Raw genomic sequence first — 23,095 nt, forward strand, 5'->3', positions numbered from 1 at the left:
ATCTGTTTTTAATTAATTTGGCTTCTATTAAGCGCTGAATCAAAATTTAAAAAAATGCTGTTAATATATAATGTGACATGTATATTAACCATGCTACAGACACATGAATAATATATCTTATTATAAATATAATTTAATTAATTATATATATTTTTTTAAATTTAATTAATTTTAAAAAATTATTTAATTATTAAAGTATTTTATAATAATATAATTGATATAAATATATTATTATTATTTCATCATTTTGTATTTTGAACCTCCTGAAGATCCAATGCCGCAAAGTGTAAATTCTTGCAATTTTTTTAAACTGTTCTTAGATTTTGATCAAGTGTACATATACCTTTTACTTCCTACTATTAATATTGTGTATAAATACTGTAAAAATATAATATCGGCGGTAAATAAATGTCATTTCAACAACAATAAAAAAAAAAGGTAGGTAGCATATAATTCCATGACCAGCAATGTGAAAGACACAAGAGGTTTTAGTGAAAGGCACCTTGAAATGCGTTCCGGGATCTGCGAGTTTGAAGCCGTCGACAAAAAAAAAGCACTCGTGGCCATGCTACGCTACGATTGTACATTCAAACAGTCAACATTTCTCAAGAAAAGAGCTTATTTCAAAACGTCTCTCAATGGTAAATAGCTTTAGCATTTTAGCCTTAACTGTATGCACACTCTATAATGCTACACAAACACTTTTGACTCCATGACTTACACAAAATAAAAAATGACACTGATAAATTGTTAGCTACTGCTTGCTCTTCCGACTCGATGTCGGAAAGTCGGCTAATTTGCAGGCTAGTCCAGCTGCATCGTGGCCCATGTTCGCTAAAACAGTCCAGTGTGAAAAACCGTTGACAGATTAAGGGAATCGGGAACTCCAACCACTTGTGCCTGATGGTGGCCTTTCTCGGAATTGGAAACAAATGTGGCGTTCCCGTACAAGGCATTGCTAACATTGTAAACAGAGAAGCAGAGCTTGGAGGGCAGGGATCTTATCATGCTTACAGCCACGCCCATATAAGGAAGTCCTTTTGAAAACCCAGCGTTTTGAGCTTTTCAGGGCTCACTGAAACTTTGGCATCGTTCAACACGAGAATACAACATTCTAACGACATTTATAGGTCAGAAAAGTAGAAAATGCATAATAGGTCCCCTTTAAGAATAACAAGAATCATCATTCCCTTCCATGACCCATTTGGGTCATGACCAGCATGTGATAGATTCCCTTTTTGGCTAGCAGCTGTTGATGTGTGCCTTCTTCTGCCACCACGCCGCCATGAAAGACGGCGATGCGGTCTGCGTTTTGGATGGTGGACAGACGGTGGGCAATAACGATGCAGGTCCTGCCCTGCCTCGCTTTGTCCAACGCCTCTTGCACCACCTGGAGAGGACAAAGGTCACACAAATATGACAGACAAATACAGAGATCTTCCAAAAGAGAGAAGGTAAAAAGACCCACCTTCTCGCTCTCGGTGTCGAGTGCAGACGTGGCCTCATCCAGAAGCAACAGTTTGGGGTTACGGAGGATGGCTCGGGCGATGGCTATTCGTTGTTTCTGACCACCTGACAGCTGGGTGCCCTTATCGCCCGCCTGGGTGTCATACTTCTGCTCAGGTAAAACACAGAGAGTAACATTAGCCTTTACCAAAATCCTAATAACATCCACAATCTTCAGTTAGCGTGAATCAAGATTAGGACTCACCTTTGGTAGACTTTCAATGAAGCTATGAATGTTGGCGGCCTCGGCAGCCGCCTTGATCTCCTCCATGGTTACAGTGCGACTGTTGTCCCCGTAGGCGATGTTTTCAGCCAAGCTACAGTCAAACAGCACAGGCTCCTGGGACACAATACCTATATGGGATCTCATCGAGTGGATGTTCAGCTCTTTCACGCTCTTGGAATCAAACGTCTGGAAGATCACAGATGACAAAAAATAAATATTCCATACTTGATTCCGACCAGATTTCATGCAAGGATAACGCAATTGGTAAAAAACTGATAAGTAAGTAAGTAAGTAATTCTAAAGCAATGCCGGAACTTTGGATTTTTAGCATAAATTATAGTAAAGATTCTAGTCTGCAGTTCTGTGACAGACTTTGGTCAAAGGATTTGTTGTTTTTCTCCAAAAGGAGAATAAATCAAATTACCGTCTCACAATTAGCCTGTGTTGGTTCTTGGAGCTAACTGAAGCAGTGTAGTAGAGTAGCACTAATTAAAAACAGTCAACAATTAGCAAACAACTAATATTTGTATTTGTCTTCTCACCACGGTCCCATGCGAGGTGTCGTAGAACCTCTCCAGAAGTTGTATGGTTGTGCTTTTACCACAGCCGCTGCTTCCCACCAGGGCCAACGTCTCTCCCTTGCACACCTTCAGATTCAGCCCTCGGAGGACGGGTACACCGGGGCGTGACGGGTAGCTAAACTTGACACCCTCAAATTGCACATTACCATCAAATTGGTCCTGGGATTTCAAGATTTCAAGCGGGAGACAGAAGATGTATTAAGACTGCTGGCTCTCATGGGAGGATTCTTGGTGCTCACCAGTGGCTGTCCTTCCTCGGAGAGATTATCGATAGCAGGCTCTCTTTTCAGAAGCATCACGATGTGAGCAGCTGATACTTTGGCCTTGGCGTAGTTTGGGGTGAAGGAATTGACCTCTCCGACGGCCATGGCGCCATTTATAAGCACCATAACTATTCTGAGAGAAGAGATTCAGAAAGTGTGTTTTTGGGTTGTTCTATGTGTCCTAAAATGGTGCAATTGTCCATCACAAAGCAGGACAGAAGAACGTCACTCACAAAAACACGGCCTCCACATCCATTCGCCCTTGGTCAACAAGCCAAGCTCCGAAGCGGAAACATCCTGCATAAGCAAAGCACAGCATTGCTTGGGATACGCAGAAGACGACACCCTGCACATGTGCTTTTTTCTGGGAGTTCCTGCAGAGAAAATGGACGTCAAAAATGCCATTCAATTCATTTTAACGTTTATATTTATTTCCACAAGTTGTAGGATGTCACGTACTTGAATGGAACTTGGAGACTCGTTTGGTACAGAGACTCAAACAACGGCTCTCTGGTCAGAGATGCTACGGTGCGGATATTGTCGGTGGCTTCTGTGAAAATCTGATAAGACATAAAAATATCATGGTTGACACATAATGGGAGTCAAACTCATATTTGCACAATGGCAGCCGGCACAAATTCCCTGCATTCATTCAATTCAGGTCGTCTGAGGTCGTCTGCAGAGTTCGTTCGTTCGTTCCTTTGTTTGTTCCTCCCTCCCTTCCTTCCTCGACTCGTCGGAGTTCGGACCTGTGAGTTTTCCATTGCAGAGTTCGTTCGTTCCTTTATTCGTTCCTTTGTTCCTTCCTTCGTTCGTTCCTTCCTTCCTTCCTCGACTTGTCTGAGTTCGGACCTGTGAGTTTTCCATTGCAGAGTTCGTTCGTTCCTTTGTTCGTTCCTTTGTTCGTTCCTTTGTTCGTTCCTTTGTTCCTTGGTTCCTTCCTTTGTTCGTTCGTTCCTTCCTTCCTTCCTTCCTTCCTGGACTCGTCTGAGTTCGGACCTGTGAGTTTTCCATTGCAGAGTTTGTTTGTTCCTTTGTTCGTTCCTTTGTTCCTTGGTTCCTTCCTTTGTGTGTTCCTTCCTTCCTTCCTTCCTTCCTCGACTCGTCTGAGTTTGGACCTGTGAGTTTTCCATTGCAGAGTTTGTTCGTTCCTTTGTTCGTTCCTTCCTTCCTCGGCTCGTCGGAGTTCGAACCTGTGAGTTTTCCATTGCAGAGTTCGTTCGTTCCTTTGTTCATTCCTCTGTTCCTTTGTTCGTTCCTTTGTTCCTTGGTTCCTTCCTTCGTGTGTTCCTTCCTTCCTTCCTTCCTTCCTTCCTCGACTCGTCTGAGTTCGGACCTGTGAGTTTTCCATTGCAGAGTTCATTCGTTCGTTCCTTTGTTCATTCCTCCGTTCGTTCGTTCCTTCATTCAATTCATTCAATTAATTCAAAAGACAAGTTGATGGATGCCCACCTTTCCTGCTATCTCCAGCTCCTGAATGTCCTCTTCGGCCTGCCCAGCTAACACCGTCATCTGCACAGCTCCAGCCACGACCATGACAGGCACTAACCCTAGCGCTAGTAGCGTTAGCTCCCAGCCGTACGCAAAGGCAAGAATCATGCAGGTGCCCAAATTACCAGCATTTTGGATCAATGCTGCCAAACGTAGTCCCGTAACCTACAACAAAAAGGGACAAGTGTTGATCAGTGTGCTGATAAAATGAGTTAGAGCTAGAGAGAGACGTGTGTTACCCCTTGGACTTGAGCAGCATCGATGGCCAACCTTGTGGAGAGAGCGCCAACACTGTTTTTTGGGTTATCAAACCAGGGGAGGTCCTAAAAAAAAACAAAAAAAGGTAACGTTCACATTGCAGGGTATGATGCCCAGTTTGGATTTATTGTGAAAACTCTTATGTGGTTGTTCACATTACCAAAAAAAGACACAAGACCAGGATCAATTGCCAGGCTACAGTGGACTGTGACCGTAGTAGTGATGGTAATGGTTACATTTGTTCACTTCCTGCTTTCCTAATAAGTTTATAAACTAATAAGTTTAAGTTTTGGTTAGTTTTTTTTTTTCATCCTGTTCCACTTTGCACATGTCAGTTTCCCCCTTACTGCGAATGACTGACCCCCGAATTCCCAGCAAGATGCGTAACGTTGCTCGAGCGTTCAAATCGCTTCCGTTTCAATCAATCACGTCGCGTCTGACGTGTTTGATGTCGTGTTTTTACACAACGCAAAAGATCATCGTTAGTCCTTTTGGTTAGTTAGCACAAATACCCAATGCTACGGGTGCTGGAGCCTACCCCAGCTGTCTTCAAGGCCTGGACTGGTGGCCAGCCAATCACACGGCACATATAGACAAACAACCATTCACACTCACATTCATACCTATGGACAATTTGGAGTCGCTAATTAACCTAGCATGTTTTTGGAATGTGGGAGGAAACCGGAGTACCCGGAGAAAACATTTTGTTTTGTTTTAGAAGACAAAAGAGTAAAGAGTATTATAAAATGAGCAAAGGATCGATAGAGCAGGGGGATACGCCACACCGCGCTGATGCCGCTAATGTGGATCAAGCTTTTTAAGTCTACGTGCATAAAAACACTACGCAGAAATGACGTACGTATGACGACTTACACTGTGATGGTTTTGTTCCATTATTTTTTCTTTACCAATCTATAGCTCAAGAATCACAAATGAATATTTTATTTTAAAAGTTGACACCTAATATGTCCACCGAGAATGGTCACACTCACCTGCCTCATCATGGCCTTGAAAGACGCCAGCCTCAGTTTCATAGTCAGAATCTCTCCAGATTTACCAAAACAAAATCCCTGTAAAAGACATATAGAATATGAAGTTCCTTTAAGATGATGTTAGTAACTTGGTCATTCAGCGGCGAAAAGTACCGTATTTTCTGGACTATACGTCGTATACGTAATACGTATACGCACAATGCCAAAAAGTCGCACAATGCCAAAAATGCATAATTAGGTAAAAAAAAAATACATAAGTCACACTGGAGATTAAGTCGCATTTTTTGCGGGTAATTTTTTTTATGACTAAAACCGATATTACGTCCTCTGTGTAAGTGTAAGATATGCTAACACAATGCTTATTCAGCTACACAAAAAAATAAACATAAACAGAAAAGGTGTCCAGTGTTTATGTAACATAAACACTTTTTTCATTTATAAGTCGCACTGGAGTATAAGTCGCATTTTTTGCGGGTAATTTTTTTTATGACTAAAACCGACATTACGTCCTCTTGGAAGGCAAGTCGTAACAATAAAAGAATAGAGAACAAGCTGAAAAGGCTAAGATATGCTAACACAATGCTTATTTAGCTACACAAAAAATAAACATAAACAGAAAAGATGTCCAGTGTTTATGTAACATAAGCACTTTTTTCATTTATAAGTCGCATTGGAGTATAAGTCGCATTTTTTGCGGGTAATTTTTTTTATGACTAAAACCGACATTACGTCCTCTTAGAAGGCAAGTCGTAACAATAAAAGAATAGAGAACAAGCTGAAAAGGCTAAGATATGCTAACACAATGCTTATTTAGCTACACAAAAAAATAAACATAAACAGAAAAGGTGACTTATTTCATTTATAAGTCGCTCTGGAGTATAAGTGGCAGGAACAGCCAACCTATGAAAAAAAAAAGTGCGACTTATAGTCCGGAAAATACGGTATTTTGCTACATTGCTGATGTTCAAAATAAATCAAGGTCATATATAATATATTTGACAGCGGAATTGGACCCCCGGTGCAAGGATTGATCTAGTATTGTATAGTCGAGAGCAACTATTACTTTCTTGTGCCGTTTTCTTATTCAGTAAACTACGGATTGTTTCGGTGATTATTACACTGCTACCGTACGGGAAAAAATGGCGGCATGCGTACCTCCAGAAACGTGGTCAAAAAAGACACAACTCCAATAACGACAAACATGAGCGACAGGACCACGGTCTGCTTTCTGATCCCCTCTTGATCGCTATGTGAGAACACCTAAAATGTTGGGAAGAAGCCAGTTCGTAACGTCGTTAATTCATTTCCATGATTTTGTCCAAAATCTCGTTGTAACCTACAACGATGAACTTGGCGAGGATGACGTCAAACATGGGCTGCATGACTCCGTTGAGTACAGCACAGACGACCCCGAATAAAATGTAAGGCCATTCCGGGAGGTTTAAGCGCATCACTTCCAGGAAGGACACAGGCGGGACTTTGTCATCCTGCAGAAAGGTGGAGAAAGAAGCCAATCACGTCTCCTGTTCTTCTTCTTCTTCTTTTTTGTAAAGCAGATAAAGCAGCCATCTTACATCCACTCTCTTGGCTGTAGCATCCACCAACGTCTCCTTCTCGTCTTTATTTCCCTCCGACGCAGTAAAGGAAGACTTCCTTCTTGGCCGGGAAGATTCAGAGATGGTTATGGACAGTGGGGTCTTTTCATGCTGCTGAGACTCTTCCTGCTCCTCTGCTTTATGAAAGGTCTACAAGATGACCAAAATATGACAGGAAATATGAAATATCCATAAATGGCAAGCAAACGTGTGCAAGTGTTACCTGCATAGTGACCAGAGTGTGGTACACGCCCTTTTTTTCCATCAGCTGACTATGAGTCCCCAACTCTACCACCTCGCCGTTCCGTATGCCGGCGATGATGTCAGCGTTTCGGATGGTTGAGAGGCGATGGGCCACAATGATGGTGGTCCGACCCAGTCTGGCCTGCACAGAACACAAAAGGTGGATTTTCAGTAAGGGGGGGTCGTATCGAACGAACGGGTCAAAAGAACTAATTCTTTTTTTGAACCAAATGAACGAGGTCACCGCCCCTAAAATATCCATTCAGTACGTTCTGTTGCTAATGCTCTTTTTTGATTGGCTGGAGAGTCAGTTCACCGTTCCTGTCTTATTCTATCGTCACGCCTCGCTCTGTGGGTGGGGTTAGCTGACTGAAAGGCCGAGACCGAGAGATTGACCCGGTCATTCTTTCTGACCGGAAAGACTGAGACCAAGACCAAGAGATTGACCCGAACAGTTTTTCTGACTGGAAAGACCGAGACTGAGACCGAGAGACTTCTAATAGCGTAGAAGACCGAGCCAGAGAGATTGACCCGGTAATTCTTTCTGACTGGAAAGACCGAGACCGAGACCAAGTGATTGACCCGGTCAGTCATTCTGATTGGAAAGACTGAGACCAAGAGATTGACCCGGTCAGTCTTTCTGACTGGAAAGACCGAGAGACTTCTAATAGCGTACAAGACAAAAACCAAGAGATTGACCCGGTCAGTCTTTCTGACTGGAAACACCAAGACTGAGACCAAGAGATTGACGCGGTCAGTCTTTCTGAGTGGAAAGACCGAGACCAAGAGATTGACCCGGTCATTCTTTCTGACTGGAAAGACTGAGACCGAGAGACTTCTAATAGAGTAGAAGATCGAGACTAAGACCAAGAGATTGACCCGGTCAGTCTTTCTGATTGGAAGGACCAAGACCGAGAGACTTCTAATAGCGTGGAAGACCGAGACCGAGAGATTGACCCGGTCAGTCTTTCTGATTGGAAAGACGGAGACCGTGAGACTTCTAATAGCGTAGAAGACCGAGACCAAGAGATTGACCCAGTCATTCTTTCTGACTGGAAAGACCGAGACCAAGACCAAGAGATTGACCCGGTCAGTCTTTCTGACTGGAAAGACCGAGACTTAGACCGAGACCGAGAGACTTCTAATAGCGTAGAAGACCGAGGACTGGAAAGACCGAGACCAAGAGATTGACCCGGTCAGTCTTTCTGACTGGAAAGACCGAGACTGAAACCGAGAGACTTCTAATAGCGTAGAAGACCGAGACCGAGAGATTGACGCGGTCATTCTTTCTGACTGGAAAGACCGAGACCGACTGACTGTGTCCCAAACTCAACCACTAGGTGTCACCAAAAACCAAGCACCACCCTATTTCAACTTTTAACGTAGCACATTTTGAGATGTAAGTCGCACTTGACACAGGATCAACTATGAAAGAAAGCACCACTTGTAGTCGACTACAGCCATCCTCACCAGGTCTACCTACGACTTGGACACCTACCTAACGAAAGTCTGGACCATGAGGTGCCCCGACATGTGCCTGAATGTACTGTATGTGTTTGTACCTTGTCCAGTGCCGCCTGTACAATAGTCTCACTCTCAGCATCCAGAGCAGATGTTGCTTCATCCAGGAGAAGGATTTTGGGGTTCCGGACTAGCGCCCGTGCAATTGCAATCCTTTGCTTCTGTCCTCCACTCATCTGAATCCCTCGTTCCCCGACCAGCGTCTCAAACTTCTGCTCAACAATAACAGTCACATGATTGGAAAGTGGCAGGAAAAAAATATAAATAAAGTCGTACATCAGGAAGGTTGATGATGAAGTCGTAGGCGTTGGCCTCCTTGGCAGCTTGCTCTATCTCCTGCTGCGTCACGTCAAGTCGGCCGTATCGGATGTTCTCTGCGATGGTGGTGGCAAAAAGGATGGGCTCTTGACTCACCACTCCGATCATCTCTCGCAGGTAGCGGATATTCAGAGAACGGATGTCGTGGTCGTCGATACATATCTACACAGAAGGATTCAATGAGATAAGCAATGTATGGATGTACTACTTTCTGTCCATTTATTGCCCATAAAAATATTTTTAGAGATGAGGAGCATTTGTGCTTACGGTTCCCTCCTGAATGTCGTAGAACCTCTGCAACAGCTGGATGGTGGTGCTTTTTCCACAGCCACTGCTTCCTACTAAAGCAATGGTCTGTCCACTCTTCACGCTCAGGGAAATGTTGTTTAATACCTGCAAATATACCAAGGGTATGCTAGTATCATGGCCAGCAAAGCCTCCTCTGCTGGCCTTCTGGTATTTGTTCCACGTGTTGTAATTATTGTATTTACTCCCAAGAGTCCATTATCTTCATTCCGTAGTTTGTCTCTCAGCTACGTTGATTCCAGTAATGTACACTATGAGTATGTTGTTATACATTAGGTGTCGTTTTGTCAACGTAATCTTCCCAGGGCCTTCAGAATCAGGAGCGCTGGCCCGTGCTAATAAACACTATTAGTAATTGCGCTGTTTTTTTTAACCAATTAAATTTCAGATTCACTGAATTTGAATTGGCGGTCTAGTGGTTAGCGCGTAGACCTCACAGCTAGGAGACCAGGGTTCAATTCCACCCTCGGTCATCTCTGTGTGGAGTTTGCATGTTCTCCCCGTGCAAGGAACGAACAAAGGAACGAACAAAGGAACGAACGAACAAACTCTGCAATGGAAAACTCACAGGTCCGAACTCAGACGAGCCGAGGGAGGAAGGAAGGAAGGAAGGAAGGAAGGAAGGAAGGAAGGAAGGAACGAACGAACAATGGAAGGAACGAACAAAGGAACGAACGAAGGAACAAAGGAACGAAGAACTCTGCAATGGAAAACTCACAGGTCCAAACTCAGATGAGTCGAGGAAGGAAGGAAGGAAGGAATGAAGGAAAGAAGGAAGGAATGAAGGAAGGAACGGCCTTCAGAATCAGGAGCGCTGGCCCGTGCTAATAAACACTATTAGTAATTGCGCTGTTTTCTTTAACCAATTAAATTTCAGATTCACTGAATTTGAATTGGCGGTCTAGTGGTTAGCGCGTAGACCTCACAGCTAGGAGACCAGGGTTCAATTCCACCCTCGGTCATCTCTGTGTGGAGTTTGCATGTTCTCCCCATGCAAGGAACAAACAAAGGAACGAACAAAGGAACGAACAAAGGAACGAACGAACAAACTCTGCAATGGAAAACTCACAGGTCCGAACTCAGACGAGCCGAGGGAGGAAGGAAGGAAGGAAGGAAGGAAGGAAGGAAGGAAGGAAGGAAGGAAGGAACAATGGAAGGAACGAACAAAGGAAGGAACAAAGGAACGAACGAAGGAACAAAGGAACGAAGAACTCTGCAATGGAAAACTCACAGGTCCGAACTCAGATGAGTCGAGGAAGGAAGGAAGGAAGGAAGGAAGGAAGGAATGAAGGAAAGAAGGAAGGAATGAAGGAAGGAATGGCCTTCAGAATCAGGAGCGCTGGCCCGTGCTAATAAACACTATTAGTAATTGCGCTGTTTTTTTTAACCAATTAAATTCAGATTCACTGAATTTGAATTGGCGGTCTAGTGGTTAGCGCGTAGACCTCACAGCTAGGAGACCAGGGTTCAATTCCATCTCTGTGTGGAGTTTGCATGTTCTCCCCGTGCATGCGTGGGTTTTCTCCGGGTACTCCGGTTTCCTCCCACATTCCAAAAACATGCTAGGTTAATTAGCGACTCATAATTGTCCATAGGTATGAATGTGAGTGTGAATGGTTGTTTGTCTATATGTGCCCTGTGATTGGCTGGCGCCCAAAAACCACAATGGATTCCGGAAGCATCGAAGTTGGTTTCAGTTCCACAGTGTCAGTGATGAACTTACTCGGACTTCTGGCCTTGAGGGGTAGTTGAAGTGGACGTTCTTGAACTCAATGTTCCCATTGATGATGCCAGGTTTGAAGCCACTCTCCGAATAGCTGTCGATGCTCGGTTTCTGTCGAGAGAAAAAAAGGGCGGTTGGAGTGCTGTTTGGACACTGGTGGGTCAAAGAAAATATGATCGAGGACTTTTTCTACTGAGGGCCATGTACTGAAAAGCAAAAAAGTAAAAAGATTTGCTGGATATTTTTCATTAAATTTTATTTCTACCATGTGTCCGACCAACCTTACTTCATGAGTAAAGTTTGCTACAAATTAAAATGTAAATGACAATGTCAGTTTGATGCTATGTTTTCATACTTATATATACTTTACTTAACTGTGTTATTATTCTTGAGTCTATTCTATAATTCTGATGTGTAAAATAAAAGAGAATAAAAGAGAATGTGGTATTCCTTACATTGTCAATGATGCTGTACACCGTATATGCCGCTCCTTGAGCCCGACCAAAGGCCTGGATGTTGGGTGCGGTCTGGCCCAATGCAAACGCTCCGAGAAGCAAAGAGAATAAAACCTTCACATACAGTAAATACATAATTATTGTTAGCTCCAAAACCTCAATTTGACATTTAACATACGTACGAACGTCTCTACTCACTGCGAGTACGGTTCCAACCGTGTACTCGTGATTGAGAACGAGCGTACTCCCGTACCAGAAGGCTAGAGCATAAGACAGGTATATCATCAGGAAGGTGAAGCCCATGATGACATTTGCACTTAATGCTGCTTTTATTCCCATTTTCTTAGCGTCCTCCAAGTGCTTATGATACCTGCGAGGCATCGCAAAGACACAACATGAGCAACAAAATCAATAACTCACAAATCACTTTGTTGATACTGTTTTCATACCACAGATGTATTCATTTTATGTACATTATTATTGTGGTTGTGGCACAGTGATATTAAAACATAATATAGTATAAACCAGTAGTGTGCAGCATTGGCGTCATTAGGCCTATTTTAGGGGGACTTCAGTCCCCATAAAATGTTGTTAAGCCCCCCTAAATAATTTTATATTTTTTTATTGATTTTTTTTTTTTTTACAAAAAAAAAATCTGACAAATTTCATATAACAGGGCAAAAGCAGGCTAATAAGCAAGCCAATAAGCAAGCTAATACTAGCCTACTACTACTAGCAGTAGTACTACAGTAAACCTCGGATATATCGGATTCAATTGTTCCCACTGGTTTTGTCCGATATAAGCGAAATCCGTTATATGCGTATACCGGAAAATGTCAGTTTTACGCATATATGGGATTTATATCCGGTATATGCGTAAATGGGATTTTATCCGTTATAAAAAGGCACTTCCTTGACTATGTTTCCAATGTACCTGGACGCGCAGGCAACGCTGCAAACGTTGCAAATGACGTCGTATAGCGGCCTGTCACCATTCGGCGAATCGGAGCGCCACGATGCGGCCATCCGATATATGCGAGGGAAATTTAATGGAAATGCATTGGAACGGGACTGGAGATTTTGTCCGAAATAGGCGAAATCCGTTATAAAAAATCCGATATATGCAATGAATTTTTATTGGAAATGCATTACAGAAAAATCGCTTCTTTTTTATCTGTCCGTTGTGAGCGAATTTCCGATATATCCGAGGTTTACTGTAGTAATAATCAGAAGAAGAATAATGATGATAGTAATAATAATAGGCTAGTTAATAAATCAAATGCTCCACCTGATAAAAAGAAGAGAATATTCTGGATGGATATACACGAGCATACAGACCTGTCAATCTCTTTCTTCTGACCACTGAAGGCAAAGACGGTCCTGATGGATGAAAGCACCTCCTCCGCCACGGCCCCCGCTTTAGCGTAGGCTGCCTGTTCTTTGGAAGTGAATGATGTCACCACCTGGGGACGAACATACGATTAAATCTAGTAAGATGAGCCACAATTTCTGATTGTATTATATATTTTATATGAGAATACATTTGTGTTTCTTATTAATTAATTAATTAATTAATTAATTTTTAGGTAAAGGCACTATTTTTGCTCCATAAGTGATATGACATAACCAGTATTACATTGTTTATGGTGCCTGTTTCCCCAAGTATGTTAATATGTATAATTAACAGTATGTTAATGCTACATGCTTAGCATCGGTTCTCAAAAAGGGATCCCGATACCGTTTTTAGGCTGATATCGGGCCACTAATTATCGGTGACTGATAGTATCGGACATCTCTAATTCAAGAAGACCTATTATATTATCATTTTGGGGCCCTTTGTATTGAGTTGTGCTTTCTAGATCTTCCAGAATCTGCACCTAATCCCAGCTGGATTTCCAAAACGGTCTTTTTGAATTTATTCCACCCACAACTATACACACTCCGCTGTGATTGGTCCCGCTCAGCTTGTACAGCTAACAGCCTGTAACCGAGAACGCCCATATAAGGAAGTCTGGCACACTGTGATGTCACAGTGAGCCGGTGTTGGGGGAAAAAAACTATAGAAAAAAAACTAGCGTTCAGCATCATCACTAACTTCTTTCACGGCTCACATCCAAATGCGCAAAAGTCATTATCATAAACACGACAATACAACATTCTAACAACATTTAAAAGCATAATAAGTCCGCTTTAAAAGATTACCTCACTGAAAAGTGCAGCCGTAAGACCCAACAAGGGGCAGGCGGCCAGGAGGACCAACGTGAGCTTCCATCCTTTACATAACCCAACCACTAAGGAGACCACGAAGGTGGAAATGGACTGGAGCAACATTCCCACTTTGTCTCCGATACCTTCTTGGATCTTATACACATCCCTGTTCATAAAGGAAAAACAATAAGAAATGAGTTATACCAAACAAAACATGTTTATAATACACATACTGTAGATTTTGGCTTGTATACAATTACAATAAAGATAAATATGTAAATATAAAAAATATATTAAATATAAGTATTTTATGTATGATATTTCCATGTCATTTACGTAATACTAGAACTGACCTGTATAGTACCGTATTTGATAAACTACTTCCTGGTTCCGAGAAGATTATTATGGATAAATGTTATAAATGAAAGAGCAATTTGATTAATGGTGATGATGTGGACTTTTCCACCTGACGTCTGATAGTAATTCAAATAAACAAAGTCCTACACAGCGGAACCCTCAGTTAGCGTCATTAATCCGTTCCAGAAGGTCCGACTCAAACCAAAACATACTCTAACCAAATCAAGTTAATCTTGATATTCTGTTTTGGACACCCAAAAATCTCACATGCAGAAAACATGCATAGAAAGGATGAATGAAGGGATAAATATGAACATTTAGTGTGACTTTTACCTTTTGTTGTGAATTATTTCGAAAAATTCAACAGCGTTTCTCACCTTGGTTATCAAAATGCGGCACGAGAAAAACAAGAGTCTTCGTTAGCCAAAACCTGATACTAAACAAATGAAGTTGTGTGATAAAAAAACGCTATGAGTCCGCCTCACTCTATTATTCATTCATTCATTCATTTTCTACCGCTTTTCCTCACGAGGGTCGCGGGGGGTGCTGGAGCCTATCCCAGCTGTCTTCGGGCGTGAGGCGGGGTACACCCTAGACTGGTCGCCAGCCAATCACAGGGCACATATAGACAACCATTCACACTCACATTCATACCTATGGACAATTTGGAGTCACTAATTAACCTAGCATGTTTTTGGAATGTGGGAGGAAACCGGAGTACCCGGAGAAAACCCACGCATGCACGGGGAGAACATGCAAACTCCACACAGAGATGGCCGAGGGTGGAATTGAACCCTGGTCTCCTAGCTGTGAGGTCTGTGCGCTAACCCCTAGACCACCGTGCCGCCCCTCTGTGTATTAATAAAACAAAATGCACGCCATATTGTACGCAAACAGAGGCAATATATTTTAGGTGTAAAGGTCAAAATATGCTAACCGAGGTTCCGCTGTGTTTGCGTCTTAACCAGGAAGCGGACTTTACACAACACTCACTCTATGAGACGAGTATTGAGCTCTCCCGTGTCGTTCACGTCGAACCAGCCAATATCCTGTCGCATCACGCTGTGGAAGAATCGCTTGCGTATGCGGAGGACTTGCCGCCCGGCCGACAGCGTAAAGAAAGCCACCTGCATGTACGCGGCCACCAGCACGAAGGCCCCCATGACGGAGTAACAGACAGCTAAGCTGGAATGGGGGAAAAAAAAAAAACGTATGAAATGTGCCTCATTAAGGGAACCTTCATTGACTTCCTGTCCTACGTGGTCATCTCCTCCTGGAAGGTGTTGTTAAGAATCATAAAGGTGGAATCTAAAAACAGAAGACATAAAGTAAATTTGTTATCATTTAATCGGATAATGGCGACTCCTGGTGTGGACTCACTGGCGTCACTGATGTCACTGGCGTCACTGGCGTTGTTCTGATGAAGCAAATGTTGTGTAAAGCCATCCGTCATTTCCCCAAACACGATGGACATTAGAGGCATTATGGATCCATGCGCCACCGACATCAACGTCCCAAAGACCATGAGGACTACGTCTTTCCAGTCTGCAAACTTGAACTGTGCTCATGTAAAGAGGAGGCCAAACCAATGCGTTAAAAAGCATATATATATATACAGTAAACCTCGGATATATCGGACTCGGATATATCGGATATTCGCTCACAACGGACAGATAAAAAAGAACCGATTTTTCTGTAATGCATTTCCAATAAAAATTCATTGCATATATCGGATTTTTTATAACGGATTTCGCCTATTTCGGACAAAATCTCCAGTCCCGTTCCAATGCATTTCCATTAAATTTCCCTCGCATATATCGGATGGCCGCATCGTGGCGCTCCGATTCGCCGAATCGTGACAGGCCGCTATACGACGTTATTTGCAGCGTTGCCTGCGCGTCCAGGTACATTGGAAACATAGTCAAGGAAGTGCCTTTTTATAACGGATAAAATCCCATTTACGCATATACCGGATATAAATCCCATATATGCGTAAAACGGACATTTTCCGGTATACGCATATAACGGATTTCGCTTATATCGGACAAAACCAGTGGGAACAATTGAATCCGATATATCCGAGGTTTACTGTATGTATATATATGTACTGTATAGATATATATATTTCGGAATCGGTATCAGAATCAGCAGCATAGTAAAAAAGTAAAAAAGCCACTTTTATTCTCTGGCTTTTAACTCGGAGTGAGTCGTATGGTCCTGTGTCTTTTAGTTCTTCGTTTTTAATTGTAATTGGTTTGATTTTTTTATACTTTTATTGCTTTTGTTTCTTGTTTTTAATATTTGAATATCTATTTTACTATTCATTCATTCATTCATTTTCTACCGCTTTTTCCTCACGAGGGTCGCGGGGGGTGCTGGAGCCTATCCCAGCTGTCTTCGGGCGTAAGGCGGGGTACACCCTGGACTGGTGGCCAGCCAATCACAGGGCACATATAGACAAACAACCATTCACACTCACATTCATACCTATGGACAATTTGGAGTCGCTAATTAACCTAGCATGTTTTTGGAATGTGGGAGGAAACCGGAGTACCCGGAGAAAACCCACGCATGCACGGGGAGAACATGCAAACTCCACACAGAGATGCCCGAGGGTGGAATTGAACCCTGGTCTCCTAGCTGTGAGGTCTGCGCGCTAACCCCTAGACCACCGTGCCACCCTATTTTACTATTTTATTTCTTAAATGATCTTTTAGTTTTGGATTATTACTTTTTAATTTTACTAGTCTGTGCAGCACTTTGGAAACTTTGTTTATAAAATGTGCTATATAAATAAAGTGGATTTGGATAAAACCCTGATCTTTAGGAGTCCTTAATTATTACATTTTTTTAACCATACAGGCCCTAAGAAATTCTATCTGGTCAAATGCGCCACCCGGACTGACTAGAATAAATAAACTTTTTTCCCACTGTATACTTGGTCAACGGTATTGCTCTTTTAAATTTTTTTTGTTTGATCATAATTTGGCTAAATAAGCACCTCATGATAAAATGTCCACATTACATTTTAATAAAAGGTACACAAAGTTATTGTCATAGTTAAAATGAGACTTTTTTATGTTATGAACTCACCAGTTGGTGACGCTGTGTGTATGTAAATAATGGAGCTTTGTAGCTAAATTAGTAGCTATGTTATCACTGTTGTGTTTTACAGTTCAACTGAGGTCAAGGCGAACCTGACTTCCTTATATGGGCATGCTCAGGAAGAGAATATACGCTCATCTGTAAATGGGACTGTTTTGTAAACACGGACCAATATGAAGTTGGATTATCGGCCAAACTGTCGAAGTTGGACGCCTTTCCGACGGCAACGTAAATTGCTGTTTACTATCGACTAACTGCAAAATTAGGAAGTAGGGTTCGGCAGCTGTATGGAAGTCCTCGGGAGCGCTCGGGACTGTGACCAATACAGCGGAGCGGGCTTAGTGGGAGACTGATTGGCAGGAAACGCTGCAGGAGAGGCGTATGTATGTAGAGTATGGAAGATCTAGAAAGCTTTCTGTGCTGGTTATTGTGTGGAGCTGCTCTATAGGAGTCCGGAACTCCATACTAGGGCCCCGAAATGAGTATGATAGATCTTGTTGAACTGCATATCGTTACAATACACAAGATTAGTGATTAGTATGCACTGTTTGGCCATATCAAATCAAATTAACTTTATTTGTAGAACACTTTTACTGCAAAGACATGCAACACAAAGTGCTTTAAAGAATTAAAAACAATTACCACAATTAAAAGGTAAAACAATTACTAAGAAAGCCCCTCCCTCCCACCCTCCATACTAGACACACATACACACACACCCACCCACACAAACACACAATCACACACAATAGGGAGACATGTCATGTCACTGAGGATCAAGGAAACGCCACCTTTGGGGCCCTCCACACTGGGAGGAGCCGGAGGCCGTGCCATCGGGGGACCAGTACCCGGGTCCCCCGACTCCGACAGACGGGCGGACCCCCACATTAAAAGGGAGGAACCCCCAGCCGGCCGTGTCGACTGGACCCAAAGATGACACCCCCTCGGTTTGACCCGACACAGCCCCCAGTGTGGAGGACCCCCCCTCTGAGGAAACACTGGAGTTAAAAGCTAAAGACTAAAAGCATAAAATAGGACTAAAAAGATAAAAACAAGTTTAAAAATATTACTTAAAAGCCTGATTTAAAAAGTGTGTCTTTATATGATAACCAAGGCAGTATACAAAAACAGGCAAACCAAATACTCTGAAAACCAAGGTTCCATTGTATTCCCAATAATGTTGGTAATAACATAAAGCCGGACCTGGATACATAATAAAACTTGCTGTTACATATTAGTGCAAATACGTGTCGCCGTGGTGTTACACAAAGCGACTATCGCGTGTGGCTAATCAATCAATTGGTGTCCAAAAGTACACGGTAAGAAAACGCGCTTATCTTTTCCGTCGGTCATCTGCGTTATCTTTCGGCTGATTGCTATGCTTCACTTCAGCAGTTGCTCAGACCAAAGTGTCTTCAAGTTGCTCAGATACTCGGAGAAAAAATACCCTCATCGGTGGCGCTGCTAGCTACGCGAATTTCAGACAACCGTGGTCAGCGCTTATTAGCTCATCACGCCAGGATGTGTGGCCAGATCTAAACATATCCCATGATCCTTTGCAATCTGAGCCAACATTAGTTGATACAGGCCAATTACCATACAGGTAAAATAAAATTACCTTGATTTGGAAAAAGGTGTTTACATGTCTCAAAAGTGTTTCCAAAATGGCCGTCCCCACTCCGCTTCATGCTTTCAATTTCACGGCTTCACTCTATTATTCATTCATTCATTTTCTACCGCTTTTTCCTCACGAGGGTCGCGGGGGTGCAGGAGCCTATCCCAGCTGTCTTCTTAGGGCGAGAGGCGGGGTACACCCTGGACTGGTGGCCAGCCAATCACAGGGCACATATAGTCAAACAACCATTCACACTCACATTCATACCTATGGACAATTTGGAGTCGCTAATTAACCTAGCATGTTTTTGGAATGTGGGAGGAAACCGGAGTACCCGGAGAAAACCCACGCATGCACACTCCACACAGAGATGGCCGAGGGTGGAATCGAACCCTGGTCCTCCTAGCTGTGAGGTCTACGCGCTAACCACTCGACCGCCATGCCGCCTTCACTCTATTATGGTTTTCCCAAAATATATTGTTTTTTTTTGTGCTAAGCATAAAACTTGCTAAATCAACAAAAAATACAAATACAAAGGCATTCAGAAGTCGCATTCAAAGTATCCTGCACTGGTCACTAGGTGTCAGTCATATTCGGCGAGACACACAAGCACCAGACTTGAGTTTGAATTACCTCGCAACAGGCACAAGAATCCCTAAAAGAACCTACTTTTAGGGGCGTAACCTTTGCCAGGATGAAACTCAATTCTGAAGTCTTATTTACGACGTAAATGGGTCGGTGGTGGTCAACTACATCTGTAGACACAGCCGTCCGGGGGTAGTCTGACGACCGCCAAAATTTCTCATTCGCATCATTTCCTCGTTTACAGCGACACACAAGTCTTATTTATGACGTATACATGGCTGATGGTGGTCAACTACATCTGTAGACACAGCCGTCCAGGGGTAGTAAAACTACCACCAAAACTTCTCATTCGCATCATTTCCTCATTTATAGCGACACACAAGTCTTATTTATGATGTAAATGGCTGGTGGTGGTCAACTACATCTGTAGACACAGCCGTCCGGGGGTAGTCTGACGACCGCCAAAACTTCTTAATCGCATCATTTCCTTGTTTACAGCGACACACGAGTCTTATTTATGACGTAAATGGGTCGGTGGTGGTCAACTACATCTGTGGACACAGCCGTCCGGGGGTAGTCTGACGACCGCCAAAACTTCTCATTCGCATCATTTCCTCATTTACAGCGACACACAAGTCTTATTTATGACGTAAATGGCTAGTGGTGGTTAACTACATCTGTAGACACAGCCGTTCAGGGGTAGTAAAACTACCACCAAAACATCTCATTCGCATCATTTCCTTGTTTACAGCGACACACGAGTCTTATTTATGACGTAAATGGGTCGGTGGTGGTTAACTACATCTGTAGACACAGCCGTCCAGGGGTAGTAAAACTACCACTAAAGCTTCTCATTTGCATTCATACACCAGTGTGGGCAGCACTGGAGGCAAAGTGGAAGTGTTTTTACCCCCCGGGGACACAACGACAGTTGACTGGGCGGAGGGAGCGAGGATCCGGTTTCTGGATGACCCGCACTAGCTCCTGAGGCAAAGCCGACCAATGTCTGTTATATTGGCTAATACGAGTGTAAAGTGACTATAGGGTTGTTATTTCATGTCCGGATGACTCTAGTAATAATATATTGAGATTAATTACAGGAATATTGCGTGTAGACTTACCACTTTAATGGGGCCAACCTTGGGTAGCTTCGGGGTTTTTTCTTTCTTCTTTTTACCGTCGTCAGCCTCATTTTTGAGATCACTGTATCAAATATTAAATGATCAATTTATTTATTACTAATTTTATATTTGTATGTATTTGTATGTATATGTTTTTTGGTGTAATATAATCTGACCAGACAAGAACTAAACCAGTTTGTTGACGAGTTCCAGAACATTACCTTAAACAAATATCTTGCTGACCGTTGGTTGCATCATTTCCTAACTTGTCTGTGTCATCCATCTTGTCGGTTTTAGCGGAGGAAGATGCAGCTCGGAAAACGTTTACGCGTCGCAAGGAAATCTCAGTAATCCTGTCTGGAAAAGCAATCCATAATCAAAAGGAGTTGATTGACGGTTGAGCGCCTAATAATAATAATAATAATAATAATAATAATAATAATAATAATAATAATAATAATAATAATAATAAAAGCGGAATCATACCCGAGTCCTGCTGTCCTTCCACACCCGATGGTCAAGCTCCAGTGTTTGACGGCGATGGGTCGCTGACACGCAGCCACACCCTCTCTCTCTCTCTCTCTCTCTCCTCCCCCCAGTAGAACACCTGACGCCTCTGAACACATCACGGCAGTAATGAAGGACGCTGTTGGTGACATACTAGAATGCGGTGCGGCGTTCCGGCAGTTACGGGAGTTTGAGCATCACTCAAAAGGTGGATGCGGAGGTCACGCGGTGAAGAGGAGGATGAGGCGTTTGTGAAAGTGGGGATTATAAAGCCTCCAAGCAGTCAGTATGAAGTCTGCAGAAAAAAACAATTGAAATGCTTATTGACTGGTGAAATAATTTTTCATTATTTTGCTTTTAATTAAGGAAAAAAAACAGTTTTTTTCGGTATGAAACGCAATCATTTATAAATAGGTAATAATACAGCGTTCATATATATAAGGTTATATATATAAGGTATATAAGGTTAAAGTTCAAACAGTCTTTTAATGACAACATTTAGTAACAAAACTACGGTGAAGCGTAAGAACAAAAATACTACAAAAAAAAATTACTACTAAAATACTCCACGCTTACCGAGATGTACTTGCTAGCGAGGTAGTCGATCGGTAGATGAAAATACTCCGACACATGCAGTTCCTTGTGTCTTTCCCCCCCCAGCCCTCAACTCCTGGACGTCTGCAGGAACAGGAAAAAAAACAAAAAAAAAAAACAGGAAGTAGCTCAATGCCTCGTATATAACAAAAATGTCCAGCATACATGTACCGCTGTTTCTTTCTTATTTCACTGATCATGTGTTGTCGTTGTGTATCACAAGTTAATATATACACAAGTTAATATATAACCGCTGTCATTAGTAGAATTGCAGATAAGCAGTACTATGGATTATGTTGACATTGTCATGCCCTGCCCTGCCTTGCCTGCTCCTCCTTATTGTGTGACCACGTTGACCTCAAAGCTGCTAGAGTCAGCTTGGATATGTGTCAATATGGACACACGCAGTATGTTTGGATAATATTTAGCAGCTCAAACAGGAAGTAACCATGCATGATGTTGTTGTTGTTGTTCCAGTTGTGAGTGTACATGGTGTGTGTTGCATGAAGATGTAGTAGTTTAATACATCAAACATGGCTACTTGTGTCCATACACCAAATCAGTGTCTGCCGGATTTCACACACCATCTCCGGGCTGCTCCGTGGAGCATCGTGGGCATGCTTCCAGGTGGAACGCCGGTCTGTTTGGGCCAGGATGCTGCTCCGGTGGTTCACGTTTCATTATTTTCATGAGTATTTTTGAGTTCTAACAATATTTTTAACTTTTTTTGTCACTGCAAACTCAAGCATGTTCCAGCTCTGTTAGACGAGAAGGAGGTTCAGCAGCAACATTTCACGCAGTGGCGTCAGTGGGATGAAGCCCCCCCAAAATGTTCTTAAACCCTCCTAAATAATTTGATTTTTTTATTGATATTTATATTTTTTATAGATTTAGATATTGATTATTTTTTTATTAAATGTAATATTATGTATTATTATTATTATTATGTAATAGGGCAAAAGCAGGCTAATAAGCAAGCCAATAAGCAGGCTAATACTAGCCTACTACTAGTAATAATCAGAAGAAGAATAACGATAATAGTAATAATAATAGGCTAATTAATAACATAACAATGATTATGGGCGTCACGGTAATGTACACTAAGACTATGTTGTTATATAAGACTATGTATTGTTTTGTCAACGTAATCTTCCCAGGGCCTTCAGAATAAGGAGCGCTGGCCCATGCCACTAAACACTATTAGTAATTGGGCTGTTTTTTTTAACAAATTAAATTTAAACAATTAAATTTCAGATTCACTCAATTTGAATTGGGGCGGCACGGCGGTCTAGTGGTTAGCGCGCAGACCTCACAGCTAGGAGACCAGGGTTCAATTCCATGTCTGTGTGGAGTTTGCATGTTCTCCCCCGTGCATGCGTGGGTTTTCTCCGGGTACTCCGGTTTCCTCCCACATTCCAAAAAACATGCTAGGTTAATTAGCGACTCCAAATTGTCCATAGGTATGAATGTGAGTGTGAATGGTTGTTAGTCTATATGTGCCCTGTGATTGGCTGGCCACCAGCCT

The 23,095-nt window shown here is 42.5% G+C and overlaps 1 protein-coding gene across 3 annotated transcripts in view; it reads right to left on the minus strand.

Moving 5' to 3' along the window:
• The window catches only part of LOC131136600 (ATP-dependent translocase ABCB1-like), a 110,388-nt gene that overhangs the window by 86,824 nt on the left and 469 nt on the right, over window positions 1-23,095 (minus strand). The window contains exons 2-29 of one of the 3 annotated variants that reach the window (XM_058083654.1): window positions 21,553-21,654; window positions 20,956-21,271; window positions 20,470-20,551; window positions 15,424-15,601; window positions 15,303-15,351; window positions 15,037-15,228; window positions 13,681-13,852; window positions 12,817-12,941; window positions 11,677-11,848; window positions 11,479-11,592; window positions 11,024-11,134; window positions 9,262-9,387; window positions 8,953-9,156; window positions 8,718-8,888; window positions 7,136-7,297; window positions 6,892-7,062; window positions 6,658-6,804; window positions 6,473-6,577; window positions 5,318-5,395; window positions 4,307-4,390; window positions 4,029-4,232; window positions 3,036-3,136; window positions 2,810-2,950; window positions 2,553-2,709; window positions 2,275-2,472; window positions 1,712-1,918; window positions 1,469-1,615; window positions 429-1,390 (exon numbers count right to left, since the gene is read on the minus strand). In XM_058083654.1, coding sequence (XP_057939637.1) covers window positions 1,184-1,390; window positions 1,469-1,615; window positions 1,712-1,918; window positions 2,275-2,472; window positions 2,553-2,709; window positions 2,810-2,950; window positions 3,036-3,136; window positions 4,029-4,232; window positions 4,307-4,390; window positions 5,318-5,395; window positions 6,473-6,577; window positions 6,658-6,804; window positions 6,892-7,062; window positions 7,136-7,297; window positions 8,718-8,888; window positions 8,953-9,156; window positions 9,262-9,387; window positions 11,024-11,134; window positions 11,479-11,592; window positions 11,677-11,848; window positions 12,817-12,941; window positions 13,681-13,852; window positions 15,037-15,228; window positions 15,303-15,351; window positions 15,424-15,601; window positions 20,470-20,551; window positions 20,956-21,128 — 3,978 coding nt within the window. In that variant the 5' untranslated portion in view covers window positions 21,129-21,271; window positions 21,553-21,654 and the 3' untranslated portion in view covers window positions 429-1,183. Of the gene's footprint in view, window positions 1-428; window positions 1,391-1,468; window positions 1,616-1,711; window positions 1,919-2,274; window positions 2,473-2,552; window positions 2,710-2,809; window positions 2,951-3,035; window positions 3,137-4,028; window positions 4,233-4,306; window positions 4,391-5,317; window positions 5,396-6,472; window positions 6,578-6,657; window positions 6,805-6,891; window positions 7,063-7,135; window positions 7,298-8,717; window positions 8,889-8,952; window positions 9,157-9,261; window positions 9,388-11,023; window positions 11,135-11,478; window positions 11,849-12,816; window positions 12,942-13,680; window positions 13,853-15,036; window positions 15,229-15,302; window positions 15,352-15,423; window positions 15,602-20,469; window positions 20,552-20,955; window positions 21,272-21,552; window positions 21,655-23,095 lie in introns of those variants that run through there. The other 2 variants (XM_058083653.1, XM_058083656.1) reach the window with 2 other exon arrangements.

This window comes from Doryrhamphus excisus, chromosome 10 (genome assembly GCF_030265055.1).
Source record: "Doryrhamphus excisus isolate RoL2022-K1 chromosome 10, RoL_Dexc_1.0, whole genome shotgun sequence".
In the NCBI taxonomy this organism is placed as follows: domain Eukaryota; kingdom Metazoa; phylum Chordata; class Actinopteri; order Syngnathiformes; family Syngnathidae; genus Doryrhamphus; species Doryrhamphus excisus.